Source organism: Ranitomeya variabilis, chromosome 3 (genome assembly GCF_051348905.1).
Source record: "Ranitomeya variabilis isolate aRanVar5 chromosome 3, aRanVar5.hap1, whole genome shotgun sequence".
Classification (NCBI taxonomy): Eukaryota; Metazoa; Chordata; class Amphibia; order Anura; family Dendrobatidae; genus Ranitomeya; species Ranitomeya variabilis.
The window spans coordinates 254,372,088-254,392,666 of NC_135234.1; the positions used below are offsets into that span (position 1 = coordinate 254,372,088).

Sequence of the window (20,579 nt, forward strand, 5' to 3'; positions counted from 1 at the left end):
GACATATTGAAAAAGTTTTCCAATATACAGGGAGCTTGTTATAAAGCAGCAGGTGACTCAATGAATATATATATATATATATATATATATATATATATATATATATATATATATATATATATATATATATATATATATACCTCCTGCATGTATAATTTAGAAAGTTGTTGAGTAGTGATGAGCGAATATACTCGTTACTCGAGATTTCTCCCCTAGCAACCAGGCAACCCCCACATGTACTTATGCTGGCTAACAGATGTAAATCATTCAGCTGCGGCAAGAAAAACTAAATCTCCGAGCACTAAAAAATACTCGGAGGACCCCCGAGCATGCTCGAGAAATCTCGAGTAACGAGTATATTCACTCATCACTATTGTTGAGTTAATATTAATTAGCAGCCCATAGAAACTGTATTTCAAAACATTTTGCAACTTAATTGGAGGCAGAAAACAATTAATCTTTTACAGAATTTATATAATGAGATCCACAGGGGTTCTTGCTGCTGTGAATTTTGCTAAGGATTTTTTGTCCCTTGTGAATGTACCCTAAATGTTAAGCTACATTTTATTAAGTGCTATACACTCTTCTACAACTCACTTACCAAGAAACAGTTAAGATATTCCTTTTGGCTGCACCTAATAATAGTCTATTTATAAAATATTTTGCATACAAAAACTTGACGGAGTAAATTATAAACCCATTCTACTATAATCATTTTTGAAGCTTTTGGTGTTACTCATGAAACATAAAAGGATAAACTCTTTCAAGTAATTGTGTGGTCATTTAGAACTCAAGATTTGTATGAAAATAGGATTTATTCGTAAGCCTACACAACTATATTACCACTTTGCTTGGCCTTTCTGTGAGTCTCAATTCTATATTTTTCATTAAACAATGATTCCCATGATATATATATATATATATATATATATATATATATATATATATCTATATATATATATATATATATATATATATATATATATATATAAATATATATATATATATATATATATATATATATATGTATATATATATTAACATAAATTAAATATCATCATAGTAAATAAACAACCAATATATGCAAGTCATTTTGAACCTTTCTTTTATCCTTCAAGTTCAAAGGTCTCTTTCTCCTGCTTAACTCTAGTTGTTCTTCTTTTGGGTTCATCATCTAGGTCCTGATTCAAAAAAGTATTTATGCCAAAAACACACTTTTGGCATTTTCATAATAATTTTCATCCAGCGGTCACAGAGAAGATGTGTCAAATTCATTAAGTGACATGTGCCTTTTAAGGGCTGTCCCACACGTCCAGATAATTCCGGTACCGGAATAAATCGGTACCGGAGTTATCCGTGTCCGTGTGCCTGGGAACTCACGGAGGCCATACGTGCGGCACACGTGTGCCGCCCGTATGGCGAGTGGGTACCACACGGAGCGTGTGGTACCCACTCTGCATGGTGCTGAAGCTGCGATTCATATCCTCTCTGCAGTAGCGTTTGCTGCAGAGAAAATATGAAGAATAGTGTTTAAAATAAAGATCTATGTGTCCGCCGCCCTCCCACCCCCTGTGCGCCCCCCCGCTGGTCAGAAAATACTTACCCGGGTCCCCCGTCGGCTGTCGCTCCTTCCTGGTCTGGCCGCGGCTTCTAGTGTATGCGGTCACGTGGGCCCGATCATTTACAGTCATGAATATGTGGCTCCACCTCCCATAGGGGCGGAGCCGACTATTCATGATTGTAAATGATCGGCCCCACGTGACCGCATACAGTAGGAGGCGCGGCCAGACCAGGAAGGAGCGAGGGAGCGGGTAAGTATTTTCTGACCAGCGGGGGGGCGCACAGGGGGTGGGGTGGCGGCGGACACATGGATCTTTATTTTTAACACTATTCTTCATATTTTCTCTATAGCAAACGCTGCTACAGGGAAGATATGAATACCGGCTTCAGCACCATGTGGGGGGGACAGCGCTTACTGTAGCGCTGTCTCCTGCACGCACACGGACCCCAGACGGAGAATGTCCGTGTGAGGTCCGTGTTTTACGCGGACCCATTGATTCTATTGGGTCCGTGTAAAACGTGCGCTCCCACGAACACTGACATGTCTCCGTGTTTGGCACACGGAGACACGGTCCGCAAAAAATCAATGACATCTGCACAGATGCATTGATTTTTATGGGTCTACGTGTGTCAGTGTCTCCGGTACGTGAGGAAACTGTCACCTCACGTACCGGAGCCACTGACGTGTGAAACTGGCCTAATGAATTTGGTGCATCCTTCTCCAAAACGCCCCTTAATTAAGACTGGCATGTATAAACCATTCTTAATGAACTGGGCTCTTTATCGTATGGTTCCAACTAAATTAGCCTTTATTGGGAAAAACAGCTACCTCAAATGACAAGCCATTAATTGGTTGTCTTCTCTTCTTTTGTCATGTCCATTTACAATAACCAACTGCTTTGAGTGGCATTTTAAATAGCAATATTTTCCCTTTCTGTTGCTTAATAAGTATTTAGTAAAGTTATGACCAGCATTATTATAATAAGTAGTTCACTATTTCTACAAGGTCTTCTTATTAATTCATTCCAATAAGTGATATTACTTAGGAGAATATGTACTGTACCTAGTTACATCGTTAATAAGAGTTTTTTTTCTAAAAATATGGAAGACGTTTCAATGAAGGGAGCATGTCTAAATGTGCTCTCTCTTGGAAATACAGCAAAATATAAAATAACAATTTTGAGGTTTATCTTGTTGTAGTGACCTCTTAATCACAATGCATTAATGTGTACGTATACAACAGGAACATGGGGATGAAACGCTAATCTCACTTCTGACATCCAGCGTAGGAAAATGTCTATCGCCTGTCAACCTATAAGCATATCAAATGTTTCTCAGTCCTTACCAAGTTTTTACAAAAAAAACAAAAAACATAAAACTTATGAAATATATTCTTTAACAATTCACCTAATGGAGATGGATGTATTTACTGTGTAACTGTCAAAGTGATTGTATATATCAATATTATGTACGCATCATTTTGGAAGACTAATATGTCACATGTTTCCTTCATCTTACTTAAGAAAACAATACAAAATTGCAGAGAACACATAAAAGAGTGAGGCATAGAGCCAAACTATGCTTTTGAAGTTGACCCAAAGAAGCTTCAAAAACGTGTACCGAAACTGCATTGTTTCCCGATGACACTTCTTTATGTGTTCGTTAAGTCTTGGCTGCTGTGTTGTAGGGAGAGCCAGTGAGTTAGCAGAAGGTGCTTATAGTCTGCATAGCAGAGTGTGAAGGGATAAGGGGAAAAAGATGTGTAGAAAGGGCTCATTACTTCTTGGAGCCCAATGCAAGGTCCACCTCCTCTTCTGGCTTGAGTGGATGCCACTGAGCAATGGGACGTCGTGGATTGGCCAGCATGTCAGACCAATGACGAAGCTCAGTTCCTGAGGCGCTGCATCCAACAAAGATCTTGCCAATTGCCTCATTCTTACCTAGCTTGTCGTAGTCCAACACAGTAATCACAACTTGCACTTTCTGTGAAGAATATGAAAAGAGAAAAAAAATACACAGGAAAGGAATAAATGTATCAGTAACATAATATAAATAAATTATGCAGTTTGAAACATTTGCTGTTCTTCCAGATAGATAGTTACGCTGATTACATTTCTTTTTACTACACAGACATCACCTAGACAGTTCTAGCTACAGTCATAAAAAGACCACCACCCCATGATTAGATATTAGAGAAGTTTGTGTATTGCCTGCATTCCCTCAGTATATCCTCAGCAGAGTGACGTCTGGCACACCCAAAAGGGAAAAGCATAAAGACATGTTCCATTACGATTGCAGAACTAATCTAAGGTATTTTTAATGTTTTACTACTTGTGCAAAAAAAAATCAACTTTTGTCTCATTCAAAAAGCCCAAACTTTAACAAGGTTTTCTAATAATGTATTAAAATTACTCCATCATGTAATTCAAACAGCAGCCCATTCAAGACATGTGTTTAGATGGGCTGCAATCTGAAGAAACACAGCTTCCGAGACCTGTATCTCAACTGACAGTAGAGCTGTAAACAGCAGACATACTGGTAACCTGCCGGAGAAGGGCTGTGACAGTAGAAGAAATAAATCTTCTCCTCAGCTAACTGAGGCTGGAGGCCTTTGTTCAGTCAGTCAAAAAGTATGTGTGCTTACAATACAGTTCCTTTGTCAGTTGATACACAGTTTTTGTGAGCTGGATTTCTTCAGACTGTCGCCTGTCTACACATGTGCCATATAAATTAAGCAACATAGCCCATTTTACACTTTCTTGGAGAATCCCATTATAACAATAATAATAATCTTTATTTATATAGCGCCAACATATTCCGCAGTGCTTTACAGTTTAACAGTTTCAAACACACAGTCATAAGTAACAACGTTAACAATACAATAGTAAAAGCAAAATAAGACGACCCTGCTTGTGAGAGCTTACAATCTACAATGAGGTGGGGGAGATACAAAGTACAGGTGTGTATTTAAAATGATGTATTTACAATGATGGTCCAGCCATCTTCAGGGGATGGGGGATAGATGGAAGTAGTGAATGGGCTATACACACACACACAAACCTAAAATGACTTTAATTAGGGAACATGATAGGCCGCTCTGAACAAATGTGTTTTGAGGGAGTGCCTAAAACTATGCAAATTGAGAATGGTCCTAGTATCTTGGGGTAGAGCATTCCAGAGGTTTGGTGCAGCATGGGAGAAGTCTTGGAGTCAGTAGTGGGAGGTACGGATTAGTGCAGAGGTTAGTTGAAAGTCGTTTGCAGAGCGAAGTGGTCAGTTAGGCCAATAGACAGAAATGAGGGAAGAGATGTAAGGGGGTGCCGCACTGTGGAGAGCTTTGTGGGTGAGAACAAGTACTTTGAATTGGATTCTATAATGAATGGGCAGCCAGTGTAACGACTGGCGAAGAGCGGACACGTCTGAGTACCGATTAGCTAGATGGACACCCCTGGCTGCTGCATTAATGATGGACTGGAGAGGGGAAAGTCGAGTAAGGGGGAGGCCAATTAATAGACTATTGCAGTAGTCCAGGCGGGAGTGGCTCAGGGCGACAGTGAGGGTTTTTGTTGTTTCCATGGTGAGAAAAGGTGGATTCTAGAGATGTTCATTAGGTGTAAGCAGCAAGAGAGGGCAAGAGATTGTATATGGGATGTGAAGGAGACATGAGAGTCAAACATAACACCCAGACAGCGCACCTACTGCCGGGGTGTTATTATGGTGCCACCCACGGAGAGGAAAATGTCAGATTTAGGGAGGGTGGTAGAAGGCAGGAGCAGAAGAAGTTCAGTTTTGGGGAGGCTGAGTTTCAGAGAGAGAGCGAACATGATGTTGGAGACTGCGGACAGACAGTCACTGGTGCTCTGTAGTACAGCGGGGAAAAGGTCAGGGGATGACGTGTACAGTTGTGTGTCATTAGCGTAAAGATGGTACTGAAAGCCAAATCTGCTGATGGTCTGTCCAATTGGGGCCACGTAGAGAGAGAAGAGAAGGGGCCAAGGACTGAGTCCTGAGGTACCCCGACAGCGAGAGGAAGAGTAGATGAAGTGGAGCCAGCAAACAAAACACTGAAGGAGAGAGCAGAAAGGTAGGAAGAGTACCAGGAGAGGGCAGTGTCCTTAATGCCTAGTGACTGGAGTCTAGAGAGTAGGAGATGGTGGTTAACAGTGTCAAAAGCTGCAGAAAGGTCAAGAAGAATGAGCAGAGAGTGGTCACCATTACATTTGGCTGTCAGAAGGTCATTGGTCACTTTGATGAGTGCAGTTTCTGTCGATTGTAGGGGGCAGAAGCCGGACTTTGAAGGGTCTAGGAGGGAGTGAGTGGAGAGGTAACGGGTAATGTGGGAGTAGACGAGGCGCTCCAAGAGTTTAGAGATGAAGGGGAGATTGTAGACTGGTCTGTAGTTATTTGTGCAGGATGGATCGAGAGAGGGTTTCTTTAATAATGGAGTAATGATAGAGTGTTTGAAGGAGGATGGTAAAATGCCTGAGGAGAAGGAGAGATTAAAGATTGTAGTTAGGTGAGTTGTGACGAATGGAGAGAGAGACTGGAGGAGATGAGAGGGAATGGGTTCAGTAGTGCATGTAGTCAAGGTGAGACAAAAAGAGGAGCCTGGAAACATCTTCTTTGATGGAATCAAATGTGGAGAGGGAGCCAGGGGAAATGCAGGGAGGGATGGGTGTCACTGAACTTGTTGGTTGGGAGCGAATTTCCTGACGGATGTTGTTTACTTTTTCTCTATAAAGTGGGAGGCCAGGTCATCAGCACAAATATCTGTGATAGGGGCTTGTGCTTTTGGCCTGAGGAGGGAGTGAAAGGTGTCAAAAAGTTTCTTGGGGGATAGTGAGGAAATCAGGGTGGTGTAGTAGGTCTGTTTGGTGAGATGAAGGGCAGAGTTATAGGTTTTTAATATAAATTTGAAGTGGATGAAGTCTTCTGGTGTGCGAGATTTCTTCCATAAGAGTTCAGCACTCCTAGAGCATCGCTGGAGAAATCGAGGGGGGTTCTGAGAGTGAGGGGCACTACTTGGTCCAGGGTGCTTCTGAGAGTGTCATTGTAGTGGTGTACAGCTAGATCAGGACAGGAAAAAGAGGAGATTGGGGACAATGATGAATGTAGGGAGTCTGAAAGTGTATGAGAGTTAATGGCTTGTAGATTTCTGACTGAATGGTAGGTAGTAATGTGATGGGGTGGGCGAAGATCTGTGAGCATGAAGGAGAGAATGTAGTGGTCAGAGATGTGAAGCGGTGAGTTCTTTAGGTAGGAGATTAAACAGAGCCGGACAAAGACCAGGTCAAGGGTGTTACCGTCCTTGTGTGTCTCAGAGATTGGGAGCTGTGTCAGAGCTTATTTTTTGCAGCACAACCTGTAATATTAATTCCGGTTTACAGTGCAGAATAAATAAATAATTTTATAGTTTGAGCTTTTAACATAGGAAGCATTTTCCAATGGATAAAAGGAGTATTTTGTCTGTTTTTTTATACTTTTTAACATTTCATTAAAGGGAACCTGTCACCACGTTTTTGGAAGATGGGATAAAAATAGCGTTAAATAGGGGCAGAGGTGGGCATTACATTAGTGTGTTTGTTATGCGTTTATTACCCACCTAAGTTGCCGAAATACCTTTGCAAAGTCTCCGTTTTCGCCTGTCAATCAGGCTGGTCTGGTCAAAAGGGCGTCTTGTCTTCCCCCAGATTTTGCGTAGTTTTCCGTTGGTGGCGTAGTGGTGTGCGCATGCCCAAAGTCCTGAATCCTCTGCCAGGGGATTTAAAAGAGCGCGCTGTTCGTTTTCATTGGTGATCGGTGGGCGCGGCCATCTTCCTTTGGCCGCGCGTGCGCAGAAGCGGCGCTCTGCTGGCCACGGCTTCAGGAAAATGGCCGCGGGATGCCGCGCGTGCGCAGATGGATATCGCGGCGGCCATTTTCCTGAAGCCGCGGCCAGCAGAGCGCCGCTTCTGCGCACGCGCGGCCAAAGGAAGATGGCCGCGCCCACCGATCACCAATGCAATAACGGACACCGCGCTCTTTGAAATCCCCTGGCAGAGGATTCGGGACCTTGGGCATGCGCACACCACTACGCCACCAACGGAAAACTACGCAAAATCTGGGGGAAGACAACGCCCATCTGACCAGACCAGCCTGATTGACAGGCGAAAACGGAGACTTTGCAAAGGTATTTCGGCAACTTAGGTGGGTAATAAACGCATAACAAACACACTAATGTAACGCCCACCTCTGCCCCTATTTAACGCTATTTTTATCCCATCTTCCAAAAACATGGTGACAGGTTCCCTTTAAGCTATGTTTTACTTGTTTTTCATAAATAAGGGACTTTGACCCCAACTGATAGCCCAGGTGTTAATCACTGTGGTGATGACACAGGTAAAGATTCTGTGTGTTAGGCACCGGGTAGATCCCAAGCCATGTCTGCCTCTGCGGTATCCCATTCTGCTTTGGCCACAGTGGGAGATGCTCAGCAAAGACATCGGTCTCAGCGTCTTGCCCAGACTTGTGCTATTCGCTTGGTTACTGCTGGCTCTCCAACCAAAGCTATAGTAATTAGCAATAGGCAGCAGCAAGCAGGCGTTCTAGAGGCGAAGTCCAGAAATCACCCTATTGAGCATGCTTGTGAGGTGGCGACCTCTCATTGGTGGTCAGTCGTCAGCTGCTCGGTTGATGTGGCAGTTCCAGATTGGTCCTCGAGCAAGGTCCTATCTGACTGGACTTAAGCGGAACATATAAAAGGTCCTCTGCAGTGCACGCTGGCGCGCTAAGATCATTTATACCATATGTGTGTGTGGAACATAACGGTAGTGTGGACTTGTCTGCATGTGCTCAGGCAGGCATATAGCCTTTAGAATTCCGGCACCTCCAGAGAGGAGTTTGCGTGAATTCAGGGCAGGTGTATAGCCTTTTGAATTCTGGCACCTCCGGAGAGGAGTTCGTGTGCGTGCACATGCTGTGATTGTGTCCACTACCTGTTCCCTTGCCCCTGTGAGGGTTGCGTTCCCCTGTGAGGTTGACAGGGATCGTGTTTAGTGCCATATCTGCTCTGTTACTGTGTGCGAGTGACACAGCTCTACTGCAGAGCATCTTTTCCATTAATGTGTGCAAGTGACACAGCTCTATTGCAGAGCATCTATTCTGTTGCTGTGTGCGAGTGACACAGCCTTGTGTGCTATACATTAAGTGATGTGTAACTTCAGTGCGTGCTAGCTTTTGCTCGCTGTGTGTTCCGCCATTGCTCACTAGCTGCGGTTTTCCATCACTGCACGGTGGACCCCGGGTTGCGATCACACTTTATCATAATTTATATTTAGTGTGATCCGCGAACCCTGTGGTTGTCCAAACACAATCATGTACATGTATATCATAATTCCTTAAAAAGAGCCTTTCACTAATTCTGGAACAATTTTCTTAAGTGCTCCTACGTTGGTGCAAATTTTTCCTTCAACTAACAGGGCGTATACCACAGAACTTCTGTGGGCATTTGCATTTTCCTCTCTGACGCTGGACCTATCAAAACTGACGTTCTGTGGTACACACCTAATTGGTTGAAGGGAAAATTACTACTGTTATTATCAAGGAACCTAACTGTGGAATGAAAAATATATGAAAAATAACTGTGATCAAAAACAGCGTGAAAAACTGAATGAAAGCGGCATTAGCCAGAAGAAGCATTGTTTACGCGAAACAACTGTCACTTACTTACCTCTTTATGTCTCCTCATGTGACAACCACAATAAACCATTTCATGTTTTTGCTGACAATTTAGTACTGCTTTATCTCAAGCTGAGCACCACTTTATCTTGCAATCCGCTAGTTATGTTTGCCTGAATACATTCATGGTTGGGTGTGTTAGCAGTGTCAGTATTAGGGTTGAGCGACTTTTCCTTTTTTGAGGTCGAGTCGGGTTTCGCGAAACCTGACTTTCTCAAAAGTCGAGTCGAGGGAAATCGGCTGATCTTCTTGAAAAGTCGGGGTCGGGGGATAGGCCGAAACGCGAAACCCAATGCAAGTCATTGGGAAATCTACATATTTTTATATTTACTTCAGCGCGATATATGTGAAAAGCCGGTAATTCAATTGCCGGCTTTTCATTTCTCCTGCCTAAACCCGACATGATATGAGACATGGTTTACATACAGTAAACCATGTCATATCCCCCTTTTTTTGCATATTCCACACTACTAATGTTAGTAGTGTGTATGTGCAAAATTTCGTGCCTGTAAACCCCGGCGAATGAATGAAATGTAGGTCAATGACCTGTAGTTACCTTCAGTCACGGTGATGCGCCCTCTGCTGGATGTCCTCATGAACTGGAGCCTGGTAAAAGTTCCCACGCTCGAGGTCATATGAGGACATCCAGCAGAGGGCGCATCACCGCGAATGAAGGTAACTACAGGTCACCCTGCATTTCATTCATTCGCCGGGGTTTACAGGCACGAGCACAGCTGCATTATAGCAGAGCTCCTGCCTGTAAAATATATTTTAACCCCTTCAGATGGATTTACATCGTGGGACGTTACAGATCTACGGAAGGTATGTATATTGTTGGTTTATTATTTTTAATTTGTTACAGAACGATGGTCTTCAGGTGGATTGAGAGAACAATAAAATATTACAACAACCTGTGTGTTTATTTCATTAAAATACTTTGCAATATTGTGTGTGTGTTTTTTTAACCATTTCATACAATTGGATTAATAATGGATAGGTGTCATAATTGACGCCTCTCCATTATTAATCTAGCTTAATGTCACCTTACAATAGCAAAGTGACATTAACCCTTCATTACCCCATATCCCACCGCTACACGGGAGTGGGAAGAGAGTGGCCAAGTGCCAGAATAGGCGCATCTTCCAGATGTGCCTTTTCTGGGGTGGCTGGGGGCAGATGTTTGTAGCCAGGGGGGGCCAATAACCATGGACCCTCTCTAGGCTATTAATATCTGCCCTCAGTCACTGGCTTTACCACTCTGGCGGAGAAAATTGCGCGGGAGCCCATGCCAATTTTTTCCGCGATTTAACCCTTAAATTTAATAGCTACAGCGCCGAAATTTTGCACATACACACTACTAACATTAGTAGTGTGGAATATGCAAAAAAAAAAGGGGGATATGACATGGTTTACTGTATGTAAACCATGTCTCAAATCATGTCGGGTTTAGGCAGGAGAAATGAAAAGCCAGCAATTGAATTACCGGCTTTTCACATATATCGCGCTGAAGTAAATATAAATATATATATATATATTTGTCTCAATGACATATATATATATATATATATATATATATATATATATATATATATATAAAAAGAAACCCGACTTTGGAGCGAAGATCGCCGACCGCCGACCCGATCCCACAGTGAGATCGGGTCGGGTTTCACGAAACCCGACTTTGCCAAAAGTCGGCGACTTTTGAAATTGGCCGATCTGTTTCGCTCAACCCTAGTCAGTATTTCTACCTTTTATTTTATATGATACGAAAAATAATAGAAAATGCCACAATATTTTTTCCTGCTATATTTTGTAGAAAAAACTCTTTGGTGGCAATTCATCAAACTGTTGTCACCTGAAAAATTGCTTAAAAAACCTTTGAAAAGTTGCAACAGTGTTAAGCAAATTGGAGTTGCACATGATTGTAGCAATTTTTTAGTTTCTACAGAGTAACCTAAAGGCACATGAAAGACTCCATGCACCATAAGAGCCCTTCTGTGATGTTATGCAAAACAGAGCTGTGTGAACGAGGCACAAGGCTAAGGTAAGACCTGGTGGAATAATCTACAAAATCTGCACTTAAAAAAAATTATCTTGTAGATGGATGGAAAAGATGAGAGCATTACCATAATTTCCATGTTACCAATATTGTATACATATCTAATATATAAAGCTGAATGTGTGTGTGTGTGTGTGTCCAGGATTGGCATCCATCTGCACCGTCGCAGCTACAGCCCCAAAATTTTGCACAGTCACATGTCTGGACCCCGAGAGCACCATAGGCTATGTTGTGAGGCGAAATTTTAACCCCACGCGTTCCAATTTACCAAACAATTTTGCCCCTATCCACATAATGGGGAAAAAGTGAAAGGAAAAGTGTTGGAAGCAAATTGACAGCTGCCAGATGTCAACAAGGGGGACTTAAAGAATGAGAGCGATGGCACCAAAGAGTATATACCGTACAGTTGCTAAGGTGGGGCCCCGACATGGGATACTCACCACACACGGGGATATGAACACACACAAAATGCGCCACACACTACCACGTGCTTGAACACATATATCACCCTCTACACACATTTCACCACACATACACCAACCTCGCCACATAAAAGTCGAAACACAAAAGTCGCCACGCGCAAAATTTACCACATGCAAAACTGGGCTCACACAAAACTCGCCACACGTGCAAAACTCATCTCATGGAAAACTCGCCACACGCAAAACTTGCACACGAGGAAAAATTGCCACATGCATAAAAGTTGCAACACATGCAAAGGTTGCCTCACACAAAACTTGCACATACTCAAAACGCGCCACACATAAAACTTGCCACGCGCAAAACTCGCCATGCGCAAAACTTGCTGCACACAACTTGCTACACTAACCTGTCACATGCAACTCGACACACAAAAAGTTGCTACACGCATGTCGCCACATAAAACTCATCTCACAAAAGTCGCTACATGCATGTCGCCACACGCAACTCAACACACACAACTTGACACATGAAACTCGCCCTAAAACACACACAAGTCTGGTATTAGCCTTCAAAAATAAAAATCTGATTAATAAGCAGACAAACTACAAGAGCAACAAATGTACCATATAGGAAATACGGCAGCTGTCAGTCACATGACCTGTCTATTATGTGTATGTGTGAGATAATATATACTGCCAAGGGGGGGCTTCCTGTTGGCTGGGGATTTATCAGGCTGCCAATTTAGCTTATACTGAGGTAAAAATACTGACCAAATAACGTGTGAACGAGGTCTAATACAGGAGGAGATGACATAGAGGTACATACTATATACAGGGGAGATGACACACAGGTAAATACTATATACAGGAGCAGATGACACACAGGTATATACTATATACAGGAGGAGATGACTTACAGGTATATGCCATATACAGGAGGAGATGACATACAGGTATATACTATATATAGGAGGAGATGGCATACAGGTATATACTATATACAGGAGGAGATGACACACGTATATACTATATACAGGAGGAGATGACATACAGGTATATACTATATAAAAGAGGAGATGACACAGGTATATAAAGGAGATGACATACAGCAGGTATATACTATATACAGGGGAGATGGCATACAGGTATACACTATATACAGGAGATGACATACTGGTATATACTATATATAGGAGGAGATGACACATAGGTATATACAATATACAGGAGGAGATGACATACAGCAGGTATATACTATTTACAGGGGAGATGACATACAGGTATATACTATATACAGGGGAGATGACATACAGGTATATACTATATACAGGAGATGACATACAGGTGTATACTATATATAAGGGAGATGACAAACATGTATATACTGAGAGGAAAATGAGAGGTGTGAGGTGAAAATGAGAGGTGTGAGGTGAAAATGAAAAGGTGTGAGTGCAAAATGAGAGGAGTGAGGGAAAATAATGGAGTGATCGGAAAATGAGAGATGTGAGGAAGAAATGACAAGTGTTAGGGGGAAATGAGAGGAGTGAGGGGGGGAATGAGAGGCGTGAGGGGGAAAATAAGAGGAGTGAGGGGGAAAATGAGAAGTGTGAGGGAGAAAATGAGAGATGTGAGGGGGAAAATGAAAGATGTGATGGGGAAAATGAGAGGCGTGATGGGAAAATAAGAGAAGTGAGGTGCTATAACTAACCACAGATATTTACTATGCCCAGGCAACGCTGGGTTCTTCAGCTAGTACTGTATAAAAGAGGAGATGATACATAGGTATATACAGGAGGAGATGACATACATCAGGTATATACTATATACAGGGGAGATGACATACAGGTATATACTATATATAGGAGGAGATGACATACAGGTATATGCTATATACAGAAGAGATGACATACAGGTATATACTATATACAGGAGGAGATGACACATAGGTATATACAATATACAGAAGGAGATAACATACAGCAGGTATATACTAGATACAGGGGAGATGACATACAGGTATATACTATATACAAGAGGAGATGACATACAGATATATACTATATACAGGAGATGACATACAGGTGTATACTATATATAAGGGAGATGACAAACATGTATATACTGAGGGGAAAATGAGAGGTGTGAGGTGAAAATGAGAGGTGTGAGGAGAAAATGAAAAGGTGTGAGTGCAAAATGAGAGGAGTGAGGGAAAATAGTGGAGTGATCGGAAAATGACAGACGTGAGGTCGAAATGACAAGTGTTAGGGGGGAATGAGAGGAGTGAGGGCAAAAATAAGAGGAGTGAAGGGGAAAATGAGAGATGTGAGGGGGAAAATGAGAGGCGTGATGGGAAAATGAGAGAAGTGAGGTGCTATAACTAGCCACAAAAATTTACTATGCCCAGGCAACACCGGTCTCTTCAGCTAGTATTAAAATAAACCCTGTCAACTTTTATTATACTTATTTATAAACAAAAGTTATTATACCTTCATTTGTTCAAATGGAATCTCAAAACTGAAGGACTCATTGAAGTACGGATTCAGGGTTTTCTTTTTCACTGTAGTTTTCTTCTTTTTGAGTCGTTTCCCATTTTGCATGAGGTGAATCTTAACGTACGGATCTAAAATTAAATTAGAAAAACAAAAAGAATTTTTTTAAAGATATTTTTTACATTTTATACCTTCTGCTGAGGTATGGTTATATAGTGTACATTATAGTTCAATACTCCTTCCCCTTTGTCAAGTGTTAAAGATACTGTACAACATTTTTCTTACTTGCCATTCTCCTTCTATACTAATCTGCTAGTAGTTTCTTGTGTTTGATTTCATTCTGAATCTGCAGTATCTCTGGTGTGAAAATGTGCAGATTATTTTCCTATTGCTGGCTTATTAGTTTTTCACCAATTTAATTTACCATGATCTCAGGGTACAGTGTCCTGTTTGGCCCAGCTATAAGTAGTTTATAACAGGCAGAGTCAGTGAGAAACTGACAGGTCTCATGCACTGCAGTACACGAGTACTGCAATGCATGAGACCAGCTATCAAAGTAAAAAAAATATTAATATTCCAGCGGGACTAAGTTAAAAAAAAAACAAAAAAACTAATTGTGTAAAAAAATACACTGCTCAAAAAAATAAAGGGAACACTAAAATACCACATTCTAGATATCTCTGAATTAAATATTCCAGTTGCAAATTTTTATTCATTGCATAGTGGAATGTGTTCAGAACAATAAAACATAACAATTATCAATGTAAATCAAAATGAATATCCCATGGAGGTCTGGAGTTGGAATGAGTGCAGTACGATAAATGGTAAGCACAGCCCGAGGGTGGAGGTGCCAGAGAAGTAGGTGCCCAGACCTTAGGATATGATATAGGATATATTTGGCACACTCTCGTGGGTCTGATGCAAAAAGGTGTTTATTATAATACATACAGTATTCACAATGTTCACAAACGTTTCGGTCAAAGGACCTTCATCAGTGTGCTCTAGAAATAAACAAATAAAGTGCATAGACATAATATAAAGAAAAATACCAAAATAAATAAATAAAGTATATAAGTATATATACTTATTTAATACTTAAAGTATTAAGTTCGTGAATCCAAAAGGCTTCCCTGCGTTTAAGTATAGCAATGCGGTCACCACCACGTCGGGGGGGAGTCACTTGTTCAATCACCTGAAAACGCAGTTGTGCCACATTGTGTCCTTTGGAACAGAAATGATGCGGTATGGAGAGTAATAAGTTCTTGCATCTAATAGTGGACTTAAGTTTCGATATTCTGTCCTTAATGGCCTGGGTGGTCTCTCCCACGTACAATAGCCCACAAGGGCACTTAATCAAGTAAACTAAGAAATTTGAATTGCAAGTGAAGAAGTTGTCAATGTTGTACTGTCTCCCCATGTGTGGATCGTAGATAATGTCACCTTTTAGGACATTACTACATTGATTGCAGTTTAAGCAGGGAAAGGTGCCCTTTTTGGGATTGCATAAGAACCGTTGGGAGGAGGGTTCACGGGAAGGACCTATGTCTGCATGAACTAGGGTGTCTCGTATGTTGTGTTTATAGCCCTCTACCTCAGGATTTCCTGTCTGTTCCATGTTTTTTGGTACGTCCATTGGTGTATCACCTAGCCACCATGTTAAACCACACGTATATATGCATTTGCATACCTATATATTTTGTCTCACTGCAGATGCAAATACTCTTTTAAAGGGTCTGTGCCATATACCCTTTTTGCGCTTTTTATAGGTATGTAATCTATCCAGTACCTACCAGCACCGTATATACCTTAATCTTTCTCCTAGCTCACGTACTCACTAACACTCTAGTCCTTTTTCCAGTATGTAGTCCATGTACTGATTTCTCATGGATTTTCATTGCGTCCTATTTATGTACCGTACATACGGGGCTTGTAAGCTATATTGTTTGGAAGGTCGCTACCGTTTTCTACCGATTTATAATATATGACCATATGTATTTACCTGTATATACTTTATTTATTTATTTTGGTATTTTTCTTTATATTATGTCTATGCACTTTATTTGTTTATTTCTAGAGCACACTGATGAAGGTCCTTTGACCAAAACGTTTGTGAACATTGTGAATACTGTATGTATTATAATAAACACCTTTTTGCATCAGACCCACGAGAGTGTGCCAAATATATCCTATATCATGGAGTTGGAATGATACTCAAAATCAAAGTGGAAAATCAAATTACAGGCTGATCCAACTTCAGTGAAAATGCCTCATGACAAGGAAAAGATGCTCAGTATTGTGTGTTGCCAACAAGTGCCTGTTTGACCTCCCTACTGTACAACGCCTGGGCATGCTCCTGAAGAGGTGGCGGATGGTCTCCTGTGGGATCTCCTCCCAGACATGGACTAAAGCATCCGCCAACTCCTGGACAGTCTGTGGTGCAACGTGACGTTGGTGGATGGTGCAACGTGACGTTGGTGGATGGTGCGAGACATGATGTCCCAGATGTGCTCAATCGGATTCAGGTCTGGGGAACGGGCAGACCAGTCCATAGCTTCAATGCCTTCATCTTGCAGGAACTACTGACACACTCCAGCCACTAGCATTGTCCTGTATTAGGAGGAACCCGGGGCCAACCGCACCAGCATATGGTCTCTCTGGCGAGCATATGGAGGGCTGTGCGGCACTCCAAAGAAATGCCACCCCACACCATTACTGACCCACTGCCAAACTGGTCATGCTGAAGGATGTTGCAGGCAGCAGATCGCTGTCCATGGCATCTCCAGACTCTGTCACGTGTCTTGATAATTGCCAATAATTTCCATCTGTTGTCTATTCCATTTACACAACAGCATGTGAAATTGATTGTTAATCAGTGTTGCTTCCTAAGTGGACAGTTTGATTTCGCAGAAGTTTGATTTACTTGGAGTTATAGTCTGTTGTTTAAGTGTTCCCTTTATTTTTTTGATTAGTGTATAAAAACACACAAAAAAGTGCACAAAAATCACTAAAACCAGTTTGCATTAAAACAAAAATAAACAAAATACCATACACATAACTGGAATCTCTGCAGCCAGAAAAGTTTAAAACTGTCACTTTATTATTCCATAAGGCGAATATATTGAAAAAAATTACAAATAACACACCAAAAACGTTGCTTTTTCATCATAGTGACACACAAAAGCTTGACTGTAAAGCCATCTAATAGTTATATGTAAGAAAAATATATGTAAATAAAAACGACAAATCATCCCACAAAAAACAATCCTTAACCCCTTAACCCCCAAGGGTGGTTTGCATGTTAAAAGGAGTCTGTCACCCCCAAAATCGTATATGAGCTGCAGCCACCGGCATCAGGGGCTTATCTACAGCATTCTGTAAAGCTGTAGATAAGCCCCCGATGTAACCTGAAAGATGAGAAATAAAGGTTATATTATACTCACCCAGGGTGCGGTCCCGCTGTGGCACTGGACCGGACCGTGACTCCCATCGGACCCGGACCACAGCGGGACCGCCCCTGGGTGAGTATAATATAACCTTTATTTCTCATCTTTCAGGTTACATCGGGGGCTTATCTACAGCATTACAGAATGCTGTAGATAAGCCCCTGATGCTGGTGGCCGCAGCTTATATACGATTTTGGGGGTGACAGATTCCCTTTAATGACCGGGCCAATTTTTACAATTCTGACCACTGTCCCTTTATGAGGTAATAACTCTGGAATGTTTCCATGGATCCCAGTGATTCTGACATTGTTTTCTCATGACATATTTTACTTCACATTAGTGGTAAAATTTCTTTGATATGACTCGTTTATTTGTGAAAAAAACGGAAATTTGGCAAAAATTTTAAACATTTTGCAATTTTCCAACTTTGAATTTTCATGCCCTTAAATCACAGAGATATGTCACACAAAATACTTAATAAGTAACATTTCCCACATGACTACTTTACATCAGCACAAATTTGGAACCAAAATTTTTTTTTTTAGGAAGTTATAAGGGTTAAAGGTTGACCAGCGATTTCCCATTTTTACAACACCATTTTTTTTTAGGGACCACATCACATTTGAAGTCACTTTGAGGGGTCTATATGATAGAAAATGCCCAAAAGTGACACCATTCTAAAAACTGTACTCCTCAAGATGCTCAAAACCACATTCAAGAAGTTTATTAACCCTTCAAGTGCTTCACAGGAATTTTTGGAATGTTTAAATAAAATGAACATTTAACTTTTTTCACAAAAAATTTACTTCAGATCCAATTTGTTTATTTTACCAAGGGTAACAGGCAGAGTCGTAGCTAGGGGTTCAACTCAGGGAGGGCGAAACATGTGCGTGGGCCCCTAACAGGCGGACATATCATTAGTGCAACCTATGTGGCAGCACATGGGCCCAAGAGATAAGGGGGCCCATTTCTACCCCTACATAAGGTGCATTTTTGTATTTTTAGGAGCTCTTGGGCTGCAAAGGGTCCTTATATGGTTCTTGCACATGGGCCCTTTTCTGTCTGTGTCCACCTGTGACCCTTAACCAGGTAACCATGATTATAACTACAGTGGGTATAGGCAAACCTCAGGAGACTGTTTATGGAAAGAAATCGCTATACAATGACCAGCACTGATATTACCGCCATACGGTGACATATAATGGTAGATACCAGCTCTGCATGGCATATAGAGATCACAGTACAGCTATAGATGGTGACACACAGACGACATTCTTTCTGATGGAATTATTAACTTTTCCCGTCTTTTCCACCTGGCCCAGACCGACATGTTGACTTCTCCAGCCACAACTCGTCTGCAGAAATCACAACAAAGACATGTTTCACTTCACACATTTCCAGCACTGTTCACATCTATTCCCAACCTGCACAAACTGCTCATCCTGCTGATTCCAATACTGAGCCGCTGCTGCTGTATGTGACCCTATTGCTGCACCTGCTGTGTGGTAGAATAACGGATCCTCTTAGAGCCCTACATAGTAATGCCACCACTGTGCCCTCACATACTAATAATGCCACTTCTGTGCTCTCTAGATGGTAAACAGTAGCCTCGACAATGTTTATTGGTCCTCACAGTAGCCCCATACTGTATAATGTCCCTCACACTTCATAATAGCTGCCACGGTAGTCTCCACACATTATGAGGGCCATGCACAGGGGTCCACACTGTATAATTGCCCTCTCATTAGCTCCCACACTGTATAATGGCCACCACTGTAGTCCCCACACTTTATGGTGGCCCCCTACAGTGGTCCCCACACTGTATATGGGCTCCCACATTGTATAATGGCCCCCAAACTGTATAGTGACCCTCTCATTAGCTCGCATTCTGACATTCTGTGCATGTTCTGGTGACTCAGCCAGTGCATCACCCTACAGTTCTGTAGACGACAGGCTTAAAGTGACCTGTGGTCTACAAAACGGAGAGCAGTAGTGCAGGGAGATGATGTCACCCTGCTCTACTGCAGAGCTTACATGGAACCTGTCATGTAAAGTAATGCTACTAACCTGCAGATATGGGATTAATCTGCAGGCTAATAGCATTTTGACACCGTGTGGGGCCGGAACTGAAAGCCCCGCTGCTGGGACAAAATTAACTCTATTCCTCCCAGTAGCCTTGCTCTTGCAGTCAAAGATGCGGCACCGGCGCTTTTTCAGTCACTGCTCTGTGTATAAAGAGCGGTAGCTGTAACTGATGCCCCCGGACAGACTGACAGCCGGTTCAGCACCATCTGCCACCCAGTAGCTAGGCTTCAATGCTTCGTAAGTGCCTCCTTAATATTTAGGAGTCCCCCTATGTACAGTAATAATGGCCCCAGCATCGCTGATGAGAGCAGGAGGTCATGAGACGATTTTCTTCTATTGAGAGAAGTCAAACTTGTCTAGTCAACACGTGCAAATAGCACACGTGGTCGCATGACCACCTGATCACACAAGTGGTCTTGGGGTCTTGGGGTCTCGTGACGGCAGGCACACCCCATCATGATTTGGCAGTCGGTAGTCTCAGAGTGACTGCAGACATTTATCCCAAGAATTTAATAACTTGATTTAATAATAAGCAATTTATTCTTATAACATAGAATGCAACCCATGGTTACTGTATTGTTATACTTGTTAGGGGAGAGACAGACGGACGTATTTCTCATGTGAGAATCACATCACAATCCTCGGACTGACAGTAGGTTCTCCTGACCTGAGCTCGTTAGCTGCATAGTAATCCATCACGCTGTCACTCTCAAGTCAGGAGCGGTACCGACCAGTCCGAGGATTGCAATGCGATCCTTGCATGAGTGATACGGCTGTCTGTGTGCACCCTTATGCTAATACTTAT

At 42.0% G+C, this 20,579-nt stretch overlaps 1 protein-coding gene across 2 annotated transcripts in view; it reads right to left on the reverse strand.

Moving 5' to 3' along the window:
* Positions 1 to 2,430: 2,430 nt before the first annotated feature.
* Positions 2,431 to 20,579, reverse strand: part of SYT2 (synaptotagmin 2) — a 399,391-nt gene continuing 381,242 nt past the window's right edge. For both annotated transcript variants that reach the window (XM_077295394.1, XM_077295395.1), the window contains 2 exons: positions 14,244 to 14,377; positions 2,431 to 3,543 (listed from right to left, as the gene is read on the reverse strand). In XM_077295394.1, the coding sequence (XP_077151509.1) occupies positions 3,337 to 3,543; positions 14,244 to 14,377 (341 nt within the window). In that variant the 3' untranslated portion in view covers positions 2,431 to 3,336. The remainder of the gene's footprint in view (positions 3,544 to 14,243; positions 14,378 to 20,579) is intronic.